At 39.3% G+C, this 16,908-nt stretch overlaps 1 protein-coding gene across 2 annotated transcripts; it reads left to right on the top strand.

Moving 5' to 3' along the window:
* The first annotated feature begins 4,295 nt into the window (after window positions 1-4,295).
* ncam3 (neural cell adhesion molecule 3) lies at window positions 4,296-10,817 on the top strand. Of its 2 annotated transcripts, XM_047599819.1 has the most exons (17): window positions 4,296-4,521; window positions 4,974-5,045; window positions 5,182-5,379; window positions 5,463-5,600; window positions 6,123-6,272; window positions 6,389-6,506; window positions 6,847-7,001; window positions 7,091-7,224; window positions 7,561-7,696; window positions 7,831-7,998; window positions 8,123-8,242; window positions 8,509-8,511; window positions 8,641-8,768; window positions 8,860-9,028; window positions 9,225-9,414; window positions 9,512-9,634; window positions 9,779-10,817. In XM_047599819.1, the coding sequence occupies exons 1-17, from the start codon at window positions 4,458-4,460 to the stop codon at window positions 9,819-9,821; spliced, it is 2,109 nt and encodes a 702-aa protein (XP_047455775.1). In that variant the 5' UTR covers window positions 4,296-4,457; the 3' UTR covers window positions 9,822-10,817. The 2 variants fall into 2 exon arrangements, with proteins under 2 accessions (XP_047455775.1, XP_047455776.1); XM_047599820.1 differs by lacking the exon at window positions 8,509-8,511.
* The last annotated feature ends 6,091 nt before the right edge of the window (window positions 10,818-16,908 follow it).

The raw sequence follows: 16,908 nt of genomic DNA, 5'->3' as shown, positions 1-16,908 counted from the left end.
ATCCGACCCCTCACATCAGCCAAGTCTACAATAACAATAGCACTAATCATCAATTAACACTTCAATAATGCCCAAAACTGAGCAACTGGTCAGGGGTTACTCTGTTTCTTTGTACCAACACCGCTAAAGTAAATCACCAAAAAGGACCGGGCCATTTCTTTGTGTTTGTGTGTGTGTCTGAGAGAGTTTGTGCTTACCAATATAAACATAATGTGGAGGTTTTGGCCCCAACAGCACGGTCAATTGTTCCCATTTTGTTTATTTATTGGCCACAAAGACAAAGACGTGGACAATTATGGCTCAGTGTTGTAATGTTGAGTGTGTATTTATTTGTGTGTTTGTGTGTGTGTCATGCCCTTATCCAAGAATGCTGTCCTGGAGGAATAAATACATCATAGGCAACAAATAGAGACGAGTGACCTTATATGATCGTTCACTCTTTGTGAAGCAATTGTCCACTTGAGGGGGGAAACAACATTTCATTTGTCAAATTATAATTATTCATTTCAGAGACCTTAACAAAGTAAAAAGCTGCAAGACAAACTCTGAGATGGTCTTCCTCCAGTTGGATGCGGTAGCTAATCCAAACTGTCAGTTTTCAATCATAATTATTCATTCACCTCATCTTCTGCAACTACTTCTCCTCACTAGGGCCATGGGGGTTGCTGGGTATGCCCTGGACAGGTTACCAGTGTATCACAGGGCTAACACAGAGAGACATGCAACCACTCACATTCACACCTACGGCCAATTTAGAATCACCAAAGAACTTAACAAGCATGTCTTTGGACCATAGAGGTAGACTGAGTACCAAGACTACCCCATGCGGACACAGGGCAAATTCCACACATCCAGTCAGCCAATGGTTTGCAACATCAATTAGTTTTTATTAGAACTTTCAAACTGCCATTATGAGTCTTCAGCCAACATGTCAGCCAGGATACAAAATTCAAAGCTGTATCATTGTTCATTTGGCAAGTTGAGGGCCAACAGCCAGGGCTTGATATTATGCCATTGACGCGCGCCAAATGCGGGTGAATTTCATCAGTGGCGGCTGTAACACAGCAACTCCCACTAGCAACCTTTTAATTGTAGTTTTCTCAAACGCTTCTTAAATAATAAACGAAGTGCAAAGTGAGCCTACTACACCACAACTCCCATGAGAACTGCATGAACACAGTGTTTGCTCATTGGTCGATTTGTGACTGACATCACTAGTCAGACATTCTCTGGGGAGAACGCAATTGTGAAGCGGTATGTTCAACGAAAATTAGAACACGGCGCTCTTCAATATTCGATTCTGATTGGTTAATCGCAACATTCAACTTTATTATTTCTAGGTGGACCACCGCTGCCCCTGGCAACGAGGTAGACACTGATACCCTTGGCAACCAACAACACCCAACGTTAACTCACTTAATAACTTGGAAAATGGAGTATTTTTACGAATATAACATTTAATTTCTTTATAGAGGATAGAACACTAGATAAATGGCTGAAGAATGTCCAAGTCAAAGAAGAAAAAAGAAAACAGCGCAGAACGTGTAAGAGGCGAAAATGACTAGGAAGCTAATTTTGCAGAAGTAAAGACATTTAATTGATATTACAGTTTAGTTAAAGTAAACTTACGTATGCCATAGCCAGCTTCAATCGCATAAAACATAATTTTCCAACAGCAAAATTGTGGCCAGTGCAAATGCTAGTGGCTAGTACCTTTGGGGAAAAAAATAGCCACAGTGGCTGGTGAACAAAAAAGTTAACGTCGAGCCCTGTCAACAGCCCTGGGATTTCCCTGAACTTCTGAAAGATGTATGAAAAGTCTCGTATTCTCTCATTATTTAGGCTTAACATTTATGTTTGATTAATTATAAAATGAACGAAACTCCACAAGTGTTGTCTCCTAAATTATACAGCTTAACTTAATGATATTTGCATCACCATTTAAAGATGCCATCCTTCATCCAAAAATGCACTTAGAAGAATAAATACACCACAGATGACAAATACAGACATTTGAATGATTTAAGGGATTTAAAGGGATTATTATGGTTAATTATGACATTATGCCATCATGTATACAACACATAAATCAGGTTATAAAATTTAAAACTGCATCATTCTTCTTTTGGCCACTTAAAGGCCAAACATTCAACTTTCTGGCCATCTGACAGATGTAATAAACGTCCAGTCTTCACTCGCTATTTAGTCTTCACTCTTTTCTTTTATTTACAGTTGTTAATTATTAGATTGAAGGAATTGCAAATGATAGAATGTGCAATTGTTAAATCTTAAATTATCTGGTATTTGCGTCACCATTTAAAGACATCGAACTGTGCTAACCACCAGTTGCAGCAGCATCCGGCAATTAATAACATCTGGATTTTCAGTTTCATACATTCTGTGAGTTATCAAGTGAACACAGAGCAGCTGTCAGTGTGAGCCCACCCTTGCTAATGGCCATCATTATGAGCACACTCCGTTTTAATGAGCCATAATAACACCTCCTGATAATCAACCTGATAGGTGGCCCCTTTGGACTTGCTAACCTTTGGTTGGCTCACTGGACGTTGGTGTGGGGACACTGATAGGCTATCAGGGGGTAATGTGGGAGGGGCACGCTGGCTGTTGGCCAATGGAAGTGATAGGACCCAGAGGAACGAAACTTGACTGGCAGTGGATGCTAACACCACGTAGATGAAAGGCCAGTGACGTAAACTGCGTGTCTACACGTGTGCCTGTGTTTGGGCGTTGCAGTCAAGCAAGGTCATTATGTTAACCCTTTGAGTACGAGGTCATTCCCCAATGTTCAGAATAATTGTTAAAGAGCTTTTGCTAATTTTGTTTGTCATCTTAGAAAAAATAATTACATGAATGATGGCTGAATTTCATTTAGCTGCTTTAGTCTCGGCATCCTTGGTCTGCGTTAGTGTTCATGCAGGCTCATATTTTTGAAGTTGTGTAAAGGTGTGTCAGTGCGTAGGCTTGTTTTTAATAATATAAATATATGTTACCATACATATGTTTACATCTAGCAGTATTTCCACTGGTTGTGGACTTGATCAACTGTGCAAACACAGCCTCCCTCAACAACATTCTTTCAGTATTTGTGCATTTTCAAACAAGTGTAGACTTGATTTCCAATTCTGTTGCAATGTTTAGATGCTGGTGTGTTTCTTTTTTTACCTAGAATTGAAGACCTTCTATCTTCTCCCCAGCCTTGCAAACTGTTGGTCAACAAGGTTTGTGCACAACACACAGAGCTGACCGTCAACAGGCATGAGGCTCTGTCACCCAAACTCTGTAAAAAACTCAAAAGAATGCTCTTAAAACCTTCTAAAATCTCATTTGCATGTCCCAAATGCCTTAATGTACAAGTAAACTTAAAAAACTAAAGCATTTTCTACTATGGCAAGTCAAACAGCCTTCTGAGAAAAAGTACTGTGGGACATACCTGCTCGGTTACTGCGACACGCTGAGAGATCGCAGCATACACATCAGTTTAATCGACATAAGTTTGCTGATTAAGAGTATTTTTTGTTGATGTGGCTTTGACCTGACTGCTTTCACAGAATCCTGTGTTTGAATTTCTTTGCCAGCAATCAGCACTTTCAAATTCTCTTTATTTTCCAGTCACGTACCATGAGGTGTTTGGCACAGTTAACGAAATGGTTTACTTCGGACTAGAGCAGGCATCACAGAGACTTGCTGATTTCAGCATCCTGCAAGATGTACATTTTCAAGCGAGGGTGAACGGGAGCAGTGTGGCGATTTTTGGTTGTGTGTGCATGAGAAGAATGTGGACCCCTTTTAAATTAGAGAGGAAAAAACGATGGGACGATAAAAATATCTTTCTCCATCTCCTCTTTCCCCGGGGGGCTGCCTCCCCTGCTTTCATCCGGTGGCCTGGAGGGAGAGGCAGAGAACTGGGTGGAGAAGGTGAGGGAGGGAGAGAGAGAGAGAGAGAGAGAGAGAGAGAGAGATGTAGGAAAAAAATTAAACCAAAAAGGTAAAAACAAAAAAGAAGTACATATAACAGAATAACAGAATTCGCCTGTGAGTGAATACAAAGAAAGAGGTTTAGGAAAGAAATGAGAGGGAGAGATGGACATCAGTCAGTCATCATCTCCAGTTCTCTTCATGAATGACCGACAACTGTTGGGGTTTAACGAGAGTTTAGAGACCAGAGCTGTCTCTCCCTCTCTTTCCCCCGTCCCCCCTCCCATTTCCTGTCACCACATCAGCGTTTGTGACCCTATAAAATCTGTGACATAGACCCTGTCTCTCTCATATTTGCGTTAGGGGGATAGGAGACAGCAGGTGTATTTGATTCATAGAATATTTCTTCGATTCAATTGGAGAATTTATTTAGATTGAATTATAAATTAGGAACTTCAGTGTCCCGTCTTCAGAGTTCTGATTTGAAGTGTTGCAGGATTGGTAACCTGGGGCCAGGTAAGATGAACCTGTCAACTGTCATCCTGAAAACAGCCTTGCTGCTCCTGCTGTTGGTGCATGGCACAGGTAAGATCTGTTAACACTCTCACTGATTTTATGTTATACTTTATATTCCGTTTTATTATATTGTTGTCATGATGGATTTTGGGGACTCATCACATTTCTAAAAGACAGAGACTGTGAACAAATATACGCTGTTAAGTGTAAGCAGGAAATAATTCAGGAAATAAGCGACGTGTGATTTGCCTTTATCCCGCACTGAAAGATTCAGTGTGTGTATAAACAGGAAAAACACACGTTTCAGCTGGATTCAGCCATTTTCACCCATTGTTCATGTTGACCAGAGAACCAGAAAATCATCATAGCAATAAACTTCTTATACTGGTGTTTTTTTAAGCTTCAAAATATAAGTACGGACCTAAAAATTCACATTTGTTATGAATGAAGGGTCATGATTCTGATAAGAAAGGAAACAAATGCCAAATATAAACAAAGTCTTCTCCTGCCCTCTCTTTTAGATGCTAAGATGAACATCATTAGCAGTAAACAAGATGTGCAACTGGGAGAAGAGATCTTATTGTTGTGTAAAGGTAAATGTTCATTCAGTGACTGATGACACTAAGTGAGAATCAAACTATTCAGCCTGAACCTCTTTTGACAAATCAGCTCACATGTCCTGGTCCATATTTCTCTCCCTCTTTCCCATCTTCTGTTCTCCTGTCCTAGCTGGAGGGGAGGGAACAATAACGTGGCAGAGGAATGGGGATGATGTAGACGATGAAGATGTTGTGTCAAAGGTTGATGAGACTTCCTCTAAGCTGCACATTAAGAAGGCTACGATGCAAGATACGGGCACCTATAGGTGCCATTGTGAGTTTGAAAACGGTCACGAAGACGAGACTGATATGAAAATTTATATTTATGGTAAGTGACAACTGTTTAGCACAACACAGAGACTGCTTGACTGAGCAGAAAGTGGGTCTCTTCATTGTTTCCTCTTTTATCAGAGGGTCCGTCGTTTGGAAGCAGCGCCGTCTACCATGAGTTTCTGGTGGGCACGGATGGGACTGTACCATGTGTGGTGACAGGACAGCCAGAAGTAGTGGTTCGCTGGTTTAAAGACCTTCAAGAAATCCCTTCTAAAGGTAAGGGCTTGTTTTGCTATGAAGATGATTTTTAAAACTTTTCCACGTTTTGTAAACGTAATAAGCTTTTGACTCTCACTCACAACTCACACTCACAAGGCTTGAGAAATGACTAAAACACAAGGTGAATGCAAATGGCAGCTAGTGACTGAACAGCTCAGCTCTCGTTCCGGTTTGCATTCAATGTATCGTGATGTTCAGTAACAATCAGATCTTTTTAATAAGTATGAGTTTGATCTGCAACACATCATCATAGAGTGGTTAAATCTGCTTTTAAAACTAGTCTGGCCATTATTTCTATGCAAACAATTATGGAAAAAATGACTGCAATAAATTTAATCATGCAACTTAGAAACACAATCAGTGCAGATACAAATTGGATAGTCAGTGAGGCACTTTTGTTTTGCCTGTTATCAGTGTGTTGCAGTAGGAATTATTGCAGTCTTATTTATTTTTACAGCTGTCACAACCTCACCTTTAATACTTTCATTTACCCATATCTGTCTCTGGATTTCTCTACAGATTTCACTTTAGGTCGTGTTCGCCAGTTATCCGATAACGCGCTCCACATTGAAAAAGTGAAGAAAGAGGATGCTGGGACGTACAGGTGTAGTGCACAGATCAAAGGAAGGCCCATCTCTAAGAACCTCAGTGTGTCTGTTGTTGTCAATTGTAAGTTTTTTCCTCACGCCAACTTTTTTTGGCATTTTGGATCATTTTATGTACAGTAACAGTAAATTAAATGTGAAACAGACCATTTTGATGAATAATATTTCCTAATCCTGCAGCTCCTCCCACTGTGAGGCTGAAAGAAGAAGTAAAAACTGTGATGGCCGGACCTGAAACGAACGCCTCATTGTTCTGTTTGGTGGATGGCCTGCCTAAACCCAACATCACCTGGACCTTGTAAGAAATTGTGCAAGTCTAATACGGACACCTAAGCTGACATAATTCATTTACAGAATATATACCTCATTTCATGTTTCGGTCAGCTTTTTCCATTGCAGTTAATTATTTTCTGTTGATATTCAGGTGGTAAATATGTGAGTTATTAAAAAAGAACCACATTAGTGTTGCTGATCAGGAAAGCAGTGTACACGTGCAAAGATATTATCTTATCTGCTTTGTTGATGTTCTGTGGCGTTGCTCCTCACTCCTTCAAGCTTTCTCTCTGCCTCCCTCTTCTGGCCCCTTTCTTTCCTCTGTCCTGACAAGATTTCAATTGTTCTTTATTTTCTGTGTCTAGGCCGGTTCAGTTTGACCCATCCCACCATCACTACAACTCAGACAAGAGCCAGTTGACCATACGGTCTGTTGTCAAGGAAGACCTTGGGGAGTACATCTGCACAGCCACCAACAAGATAGCTGAGGACACTGCTACCATCACGCTTCAAGTCTTCGGTTGGTTTGATTCTTCTGTAATAACATCTGTAAATGAGCGTCAGTTTAAAGTCTTGGTTATTAATGATGGATATGTTTGGATTTTTCAGAGTTTCCAGGGGTGTTTGTGTCTGAAGACAAGCTGCATGTGTCGGTGGGTCGTAGTGTTTCTGTGTTTTGTAACGTGTCCGGGCATCCTGAACCTAAACTGCACTGGATCAACAAGCTCAATGGACGCACACTGGTAAGAGTGCATGGACATACAACTGTACAAACTCAATTTCATGTAGCTTTAAAGAAAAATAGTTGCAACTGCAACATTTGACTTTTGTGTGTTTTATGTATTTATTATTATTATTGTTATTTATTAACTATTAATTATAGTTCTTTATAATTATTTATTATAAGGAAAACAGATTTTTACATCATGTCATGCATAGGGCCAGATTAGTGTGGGCCTCTACATGATAAGCTTTCCTGCTAATTATAAAAACAATAAATAAATAAATAATAGTAATAATACTACTAATAATAATAAAAATAATAAATGAACCTCCTTCTCTTCCCCTTTTCTCCTCAGGATCAAACTTCTGGTCGTGTCCGTGTGGAAAATGGCTATTTGAAGATTGATGAAATAGTGCCCACTGATGGTGGATTGTATTCCTGCGTGGCTGTGGGCGCTTCTGGAAATGCATCAAGAGACGTTGAGATATTCAGTAAGAGTTTGCGTCAGTCTATATGTTCTGGGGAAAAAAGCTCCTCCACTCGTAAATTATAAACATGCCTCCTGGAGTTTATTTAGTTGTTTCTGTTCTCTCTTTTTTCATCTGCCCTGCCTCTTGACCCACAGCCCAGCCCGGCCAGCCTCTCTATCTGACAGCGTCTCCTGGCCCAGCTTCTGTTTTCTTCTCACTCAAAGTCCCACCCATCAGTGGAGGAGCACCAATCACAAGTTATGTCCTGCAGTGGAGACAAAATCCATCAGAAGATTGGGAAGAAATCACAGTCCCGACTTCAGGTAGAACATCTGCTCCTTGCATCAGTCATCATTCATACTTGAATATGCAAATTGTGTCGCTTAATTATAATTATTATAATAATTACATATGTGCTGTGTGGTCTTTATGTGTGTGCTTTTATAGATACCCTTACCATCACCAACCTCAAGCCATACACATCGTACTTTGTCCGCCTAGCTGCCATCAATGCAGTGGGACGGGGAGAGTTCTCAGATTCAAATAGCATTCACACCCGAGGAATCCGTAAGTTCCTCACACACTGCCAAGCTACAACACACATTAAATCCATTCATCAACAATTCATGCTCTGGACTATATGCTAATGCATTAACTAGGCTGAAATAGCATATGTATAACAAGTAAAGCTTCACCACCTCATCTGCCATCACTTTTCTTTCTTTTTCATCTCACATGCACAAAAACATTTTCATGCCATCATCTTCTGCTGCCTGACGTTCATTCATGCTGCTGATGATGACACCATGTAATCTGCTGTCATCCATCTTCAGAAGGTAAAGTGCTCAAGGCTGTTTAGAAATGATACCTTCTAATTCAATCCATCGAAAAGTACAGCAATATTAATTAATTCATAATTGCTGTGGTTATAAATTCTGTCTTTCCTCTCTGCTTCCCGTCTGTAGGGGAACCTGAAAGCCCATTTTTGTCATCCGGGGAGGTGAAAGTAGAAGGCAACTCCTTATCTATCCCCCTCAAACAGGCTGAAGTCGGTGGAGCCCCGCTGCAGCACTACAATATTCGATACAGACAGGTGAGGGACGTTTTACTCAGGCTGTTTAGACACTTCTGTCGCTCCATTTTTCCCGATTAAGTCGTTTGTTTTCTCTGCCCTCTTCAATCAGGAAAAAGAAGGGACTGAGTGGAAAGAAATGCAGCTGTCATCCGATGCTGACTCTGTCTTCCTCCAAGACTTGGCTTTTGGTTCAGACTATCAACTGCAAGTCACAGCGGTCAATGCTAATGGTTCCTCCTTGCCTTCTGTATTCAACTTCACCGTTGCAGAGCAGCCTGGTAGGTGGACTCCTAACCTGCACTATACACTGCAGTTACCTGGAAGATTTGTCTTAGTATTAACAGTAGCAGTAGTAGTAGTAGTACTAATAGCCCTGCATAGCCTCTATTTTATTTTTCCTCTGATCTGACAGAACAAAGACAATAGTCGGTTGGGTCATCACAACTTTTTCCTCTCTTCTTCCTCCCATCAAAGCGAGCCGCATGACCAAGGGCAGCGTGATTGGCATCGTCATGTTCATCTTCCTAGTGGTTTTTCTGGTGGTAGACGGCACCTGCTGCTACAGAAATCGCTGTGGTCTGCTCATGACCATTGCTAGGAAACTCTTTGGACAGAAGATTCCAGGTCTCAAAATGGTTGAAGAAGGAGAGGGAACCACCAAGGGGTAAGTAGGTGTTAAGAAACGTCTGTAGGAGAGATTGTGTATCAGGCTTTGGCCTTCGTCCGGTCGTCGTCATAATTCTTGTGCCCTCTTTCTGCAGGGAAGTAAACCTGAAGGGTATCGGCACAATGAGATTCCCCAAGCAGACTGGGGTACATACACTCACCAAAGAGGGTCAGGTCGCAGAGGTCACCTGCGACAAGGCCCCACTCACCAAACACGAGTATGTCCATTACATACACCTCAAATCTACACATGTCTGGCATCCAGCAGAGCCACAAATGTTAAATCTTGCTATTTTACACATTAAATCTATCCATTATTTTTGTGTTTTCATGCGTCACTCACAGTTATTTCCTTCCCCCAGGAAAATACAACCAGACAGAGAACTGCCCATTGCCAGTGCATGAGGCCAAAAACTGAAGAAACCTATTTTATAAAAAACAACAAGTGATGAACTGCTGCCGTGGGAAAGGTCTAACCTACTGACACACTGTAGGAAACTGGCAGAATCCTCAAAGTATGCTGAAACTGGACTGTTCCCGACCTCTGTGCTGTTGGAGAGGAGAGGACACCCGAGTGGACAGTCCTTACACGACCTGACACGAAGACTGACAAAGACAACAGGCAGGAGCTTTTACTGTAATTTTAGAGTTTTGTCTGCTACGGTTTAATCTAATCAAATGTGCTCTTACAGGGTAATCTTGTTGTCTGTGTTTTACAGGGTATAACTGTTTTTATAATATTAACTTTCTGTAATACACAACAAATGTTTACCAAGACAGAGTTACACAGACCCGGGGTCTTGATACAAAGCTCTTTTTTATTGTTAGTAAGGTTTTATTACTATTGCATTGTGGCAGCTCCACTAACAGTTTGGTCAGTGACTAAACACTGTATATTATGTTTTTATAATCCTGTCACTGCGGCTTTATTAATCATTTGAGGGGCGATATATCTTCATCTAAACCTAACTAACCTTGATGTAAAGTAACATGTGCAGATATTTATTTTTTTTAAATTAATCATGATAGATTTGACTTTGTAACCCGCTTTGCTGTTAGGCGCTTTTTTTTTGTGAAAATTCTTAAGTGGTCTGCAACGTTTATTACAAAACCTTCTTCAAAGTACCTTTAATAATAGGAAAATACATTTACACCAAAGAAAATGGATTAATGTAAGTTATTTTGTATTTATAGCCATAATTATTATTTACAGCAAACAAGTATATTAACATGAAAATGTTTCAAGTATTTAACTTTTCCTGATGCTAAGCAGAGACTTTGACATACAATGTATGCATTATTGAAGTGGTTTGACATTGTCGTAATACTGTAACACTGTACATGGTTGTATATACACAACATTTGCCTTTATTTGTGATAAACTTTGAACTGTTAAACAACTTTATGCTTTCCTTTCATTTTTGCTCACCAAATGAATGTTTTTTAATCTTATTTTTGCAGCATTTTCATCACGTCCAGTAAAGTTGTTAACAAAGAAAATGTGCTTTGCTTCAGTGATATATAAAGCTTTATAAAGAGATAAAAAATAGAAATATTGGATAATGTTAATTTTTAAAATATCAAATCACTCTTAAGCACACGGTAGGTGAATGACGATGAATCAGAGGCAAGATTTCTGATCACATTTAAGCTGTCCATCCCAAGTCCGTTACACTGGTTTCAAGGTTCTCTGAAGAACATTTAGTTTAACAAAAAAAACAAAAAACAAACAAAAAAATAGAGCAGTTTAAATAAGAAGTACATATAACAGAATAACAGAATTCGCCTGTGAGTGAATACAAAGAAAGAGGTTTAGGAAAGAAATGAGAGGGGAGATGGACATTAGTCAGTCATCATCTCCAGTTCTCTTCATGAATGACCGACAACTGTTGGGGTTTAACGAGAGTTTAGAGACCAGGGCTGTCTCTCCCTCTCTTTCCCTCGTCCTCCCTCCCATTTCCTGTCACCACATCAGCGTTTGTGACCCTATAAAATCTGTGACACAGACCCTGTCTCTCTCATATTTGCGTCATTATAATTGTTATAATAATTACGTATGTGCTGTGTGGTCTTTATGTGCGTGCTTTTATAGATACCCTTACCATCACCAACCTCAAGCCATACACATCGTACTTTGTCCGCCTAGCTGCCATCAATGCAGTGGGACGGGGAGAGTTTTCAGAGATAAATAGCATTCACACCCGAGGAATCCGTAAGTTCCTCACACACTGCCAAGCTACAACACACATTAAATCCATTCATCAACAATTCATGCTCTGGACTATATGCTGATGCATTAACTAGGCTGAAATAGCATATGTATAACAAGTAAAGCTTCACCACCTCATCTGCCATCACTTTTCTTTCTTTTTCATCTCACATGCACAAAAACATTTTCATGCCATCATCTTCTGCTGCCTGACGTTCATTCATGCTGCTGCTGATGACACCATGTAATCTGCTGTCATCCATCTTCAGAAGGTAAAGTGCTCAAGGCTGTTTAGAAATGATACCTTCTAATTCAAAACATCGATAAGTACAGCAATATTAATTAATTCATAATTGCTGTGGTTATAAATTCTGTCCTTCCTCTCTGCTTCCTGTCTGTAGGGGAACCTGAAAGCCCATTTTTGTCATCCGGGGAGGTGAAAGTAGAAGGCAACTCCTCATCTATCCCCCTCAAACAGGCTGAAGTCGGTGGAGCCCCCCTGCAGCACTACAATATTCGATACAGACAGGTGAGGGACGTTTTACTCAGGCTGTTTAGACACTTCTGTCGCTCCATTTTTCCCGATTAAGTCGTTTGTTTTCTCTGCCCTCTTCAATCAGGAAAAAGAAGGGACTGAGTGGAAAGAAATGCAGCTGTCATCCGATGCTGACTCTGTCTTCCTCCAAGACTTGGCTTTTGGTTCAGACTATCAACTGCAAGTCACAGCGGTCAATGCGAATGGTTCCTCCTTGCCTTCTGTATTCAACTTCACCGTTGCAGAGCAGCCTGGTGGGTGGACTCCTAACCTGCACTATACACTGCAGTTACCTGGAAGATTTGTCTTAGTATTAACAATAGCAGTAGTAGTAGTAGTACTAATAGCCCCGCATAGCCTCTATTTTATTTTTCCTCTGATCTGACAGAATAAAGACAATAGTGGTTGGGTCATCACAACTTTTTCCTCTCTTCTTCCTCCCATCAAAGCGAGTCGCATGACCAAGGACAGCGTGATTGGCATCGTCATGTTCATCTTCCTAGTGGTTTTTCTGGTGGTAGACGGCACCTGCTGCTACAGAAATCGCTGTGGTCTGCTCATGACCATTGCTAGGAAACTCTTTGGACAGAAGATTCCAGGTCTCAAAATGGTTGAAGAAGGAGAAGGAACCACCAGTGGGTAAGTAGGTGTTAAGAAACGTTTGTAGGAGAGATTGTGTACGAGTATGTCCATTACATACACCTCAAATCTACACATGTCTGACATCCAGTAGAGCCACAAACGTTAAATCTTGCTATTTTACACATCCATGAAATCTATCCATGATTTTTGTGTTTTCATGTGTCACTCACAGTTATTTCTTTCCCCCAGGAAAATACAACTAGACAGAGAACTGCCCATTGCCAGTGCATGAGGCCAAAAACTGAAGAAACCTATTCTATAAAAAACAACAAGTGATGAACTGCTGCCGTGGGAAAGGTCTAACCTACTGACACACTGTAGGAAACTGGCAGAATCTGTCAGAATCTGAATCTGTCTGTGTTTTACAGGGTATAACTGTTTTTATAATATTAACTTTCTGTAATACACAACAAATGTTTACCAAGACAGAGTTACACAGACCCATAATAGGAATGATAGGAAAATACATTTTCACCTAAGAAAATGGACTAATGTAAGTTATTTTGTATTTGGGTCAAAGACGTATAAGGATTTTAAAAGTGAAACAAAATCAAAATCAGCTGCTATTAATAATAATAAAAGAACAACAGTACAACATCAAATCAATGTCCAAAAACCTACAGCTACTGAATTGATTAACATGTCCAGTCTCTCTAACAGAGGACATGTCCTGGGTAACAGAATACCTTTGTTATCCGGGAAGGACATATCGTTACCCAGGAAGGACAAAACAACTATTTATCCTTCATAATCGGCACTAACTGGGTCTACTGTGTAAAACATTAGCTTAATCTTCAACACATCAATGTCATATTTCACATGAAATAGATCATTTTAAAATGTAAAAAAATTATAAATGTGTTATTAGCATTATCCAGAAAGACACATCATGGTGGTACATCACGTACCACTGAGCGAAAAGGTCAAAATATCAACATTTTAAGAGAGATTTACTGACATTGTTATCTCTTTTGGGGTCCTTCAGAATCTGTTGGCTGATACAACACCCTGTAACATGAATGTCCAAATCCAATTATGGTCATATAGCCGCTTTATGTGTGATACACAGGAAGGACATTTGAGAATCCAAAAATGGGGAAAAAAGTATTTCTTGAATAAAAATGTAAATGAGCTTAGTGTTGTTACTATATTTGTAGGTGTCATTACAAACACCAACACAATTATGCCCCAGTGTATCATTAATGCCTTTATTAAGATTTTTGACATTTTTAGCATAATTTTGTACTTAGATTTTTAGCCCGGACGTTATCCAGGAAGGACAGTTTTGTACTTTTGAGCTAAATAGGTCCTTAAATTTTAATTTCTTACAGTAAATATTCATATGAGCAAGTAAAGTGGGGAGAATTGAGTAACAAATTGTACTTTTTAAAATTTTTATTTATTTTTACTATTATAAATATGCCTCGGACACTAGAATTGACATGTCTTGTCTTTGACCCATTTATAGCCATAATTATTATTTACAGCAAACAAATATATTAACATGAAAATGTTTCAAGTATTTAGAGACTTTGACATACAATGTATGCATTATTGAAGTGGTTTGACATTGTCGTAATACTGTAACACTGTACATGGTTGTATATACACAACATTTGCCTTTATTTGTGATAAACTGTTAAACAACTTTAAGCTTTCCTTTAATTTTGCTCACCAAATTAATGTTTTTTAATCTTATTTTTGCAGCATTTTCATCAAATTTAACAAAGAAAATGTGCTTTGCTTCAGTGATTATATAAAGCTTTATAAAGAGATAAAAAAAATAGAAATATTGGATAATGTTAATTTTTTAAAACATCAAATCACTCTTAAGCACACTGTAGGTGAATGACGATGAATCAGAGGCAAGATTTCTGATCACATTTAATGTAGCCGTCCATCCCAAGTCCGCTACACTGGTTTCAAGGTTCTCTGAAGAACATTTAGTTTAACAAAAAAACAAAAAACAAACAAAAAAATAGAGCAGTTTAAAACACATCAAAAGTGCCAGTAAAATGGTATATCAAGCTTTTGAAATGTCTATTTTATTTTATTTTGTGTATGCTCTTTAGCAGCACAGACAGTGTTGCTTTTTGATATATTGCCAAGTCCTGGCACACACACTCATTTTATTTTATTTTTTTCACACATAAACATTGAATTTCCTCAGGAAATAACTGATACCAAACTCTTTTTTGTCGCAAATTTTAACTTTCCATCTGTGTATAAACGGGGTAAACAGTGGTTTCAGTTGACCTCTTTATGTCTGTACAGCAGAAAAGAGATAAAACCAGTCATGTAAACAGTTGGCAACTGGTGAACTGACATCAAGAAGAAAAAACAAATAGCAAAAATAAGAATTCATGATGTGAATCTGGCTGGTTGCGGATGCTCTAGCTCATGCATATAAGCACAGAAAATGTCAAACACTCCAAAGATGTTAAATTTATATTTTTCTTTAAAGAAACATATGTTGAATAGCCATTTTTACAAGTTGCTTTTATTCAATCTTTACAGCTCTAAGCACTGAAAATCAGTTATGTAGTCTTTTAGTTATTGATCTGAAAGTCTCAAAAACCAGGCGAGTCTAACCAAATGTGCAAGATATTTTAACTGCAAGATTTACAACAATTTGGAAGGATAAGAGTTCATCAGCTCTGTTTATTTAGTAAATGGATCATAGATTGAGTATTTAACAATATAAAAGAAGCATCAGCTCCAAAAGGTCTCTGCGTTGTCAGATGCTTTTACACTGTGACAGTGTCATTTCACCTTGAAGAGCATAACAGGTTCTTCTGTCCTTGCTTGCTTTTTATTGACATGACTAGCGGCAGGAAGTTGAGGGTTTGTTCCTTAGTAATGGCTGAATCACTGAAGAACTCTCATTAAAGCCTCACTGAGACAGGTTGTGGCAATCGAGGCAATTCTACACTTTAGTGGGGTCCTATATTATAAAATTAAAAGTACTTTATTGACATGCTCTCAGCCTCTTTGTTGAACTAATACGGGGAGTGACTCTTACTGTCCTTGAGCACATTGCCACACTGCCGTAGTTTCAGGTTTGTCGGCCTTCGAGGGCCCCCATGCTCGCGCGGTGCCCCAAGCATTAAGTAAGAATAACCATCGGTTTATACATCTTATCTTATATATTGTAATGTTTTTGGAAAGACAAGAAAAAAAAAAAATTTTAGTGAGCACATTGGTAGTTTTGCTGATATTGTCAGTCAAAAAGTGACCTAGTTACTGAATTATGTTTTTAGGCTAACGATATCTTCTTTAACTGCTCTACTTTCTCCACAGGAAAACATCAGATAGCCTAAATTGCCCTTATTATCTTTTCTCTACTGTAAATATTTTGGGTACTTACTTTTTTTTTTTTTTTGCAAAACACAGAACATTTTATTAACCCTTTCTAGTGCAAGGAACCATATTTGGTAACTTTGGCACACATTTTTAATGATGTTTAGAAGCATGTCGTTTTCATTCAGCCAATCAGAGAAGATCAAGGAAACGTTCTCAGGTCAAATCAGGGTTGTGGTCTGCAAGGTCCACCTCTGCATGAATGCTGAACACAACTGCTTTATTATTGTAGGTACCATGAAGACGTGGTGGGGGTGAGAGGCTTCTGTGGTGGTGTTTTGAGCCCTTGTCAGACAGCGTTTCTTTGCAATGTCCTGGATGGAAGGAAATTAAGTTTTCTCCGCTTTCCTCACCACCCTCTGTAGGGACTTATAGTCAGAGGAGCTACAGGCCCCAAACCAGACAGAGATGCAGCTGGTCAGTATACAGTATACAGTGTAAAGTATATATAGTATACAGTATATATAGAACAGAAAAATACTTTATTCATTTTGTGAGTGAGTATTTAAGCATTTAAACTGCAGTGTTGTACACTGAGTGAACAAAGGACCTCCTGAAACTCTCAGTCCTGCAGCATAGTGAGAGGAGCCTCCCACTGTTGCTGCTTATCTGCCCATCAGATTATCTGAATCAGAGACCCAGCCTTCCTACGATGACACTCTAGGGTTGAAATATATCATTTCCAAGTATTTCAGTGATTGCCCTAGAAGGGTTAAAGGTGTTGGTAGCAGCTCTATGTGTCACAG

This window comes from Mugil cephalus, chromosome 11 (genome assembly GCF_022458985.1).
Source record: "Mugil cephalus isolate CIBA_MC_2020 chromosome 11, CIBA_Mcephalus_1.1, whole genome shotgun sequence".
NCBI lineage: Eukaryota > Metazoa > Chordata > Actinopteri > Mugiliformes > Mugilidae > Mugil > Mugil cephalus.
Note: the sequence above shows the minus strand (reverse complement) of the source record. Positions and strands in the feature narration are given on the sequence as shown.

What these genes read in the sequence shown, in the direction of transcription:
- ncam3 (XM_047599819.1), top strand. Translation starts at nt 4,458, where the DNA reads ATGAACCTGTCAACTGTCATCCTGAAAACAGCCTTGCTGCTCCTGCTG. An exon ending in GATCTTATTGTTGTGTAAAG is followed by an intron (nt 5,046 to 5,181) that starts GTAAATGTTCAT and finishes CTCCTGTCCTAG; the next exon opens with CTGGAGGGGAGGGAACAATA. An exon ending in TGTGTCTGTTGTTGTCAATT is followed by an intron (nt 6,273 to 6,388) that starts GTAAGTTTTTTC and finishes CTAATCCTGCAG; the next exon opens with CTCCTCCCACTGTGAGGCTG.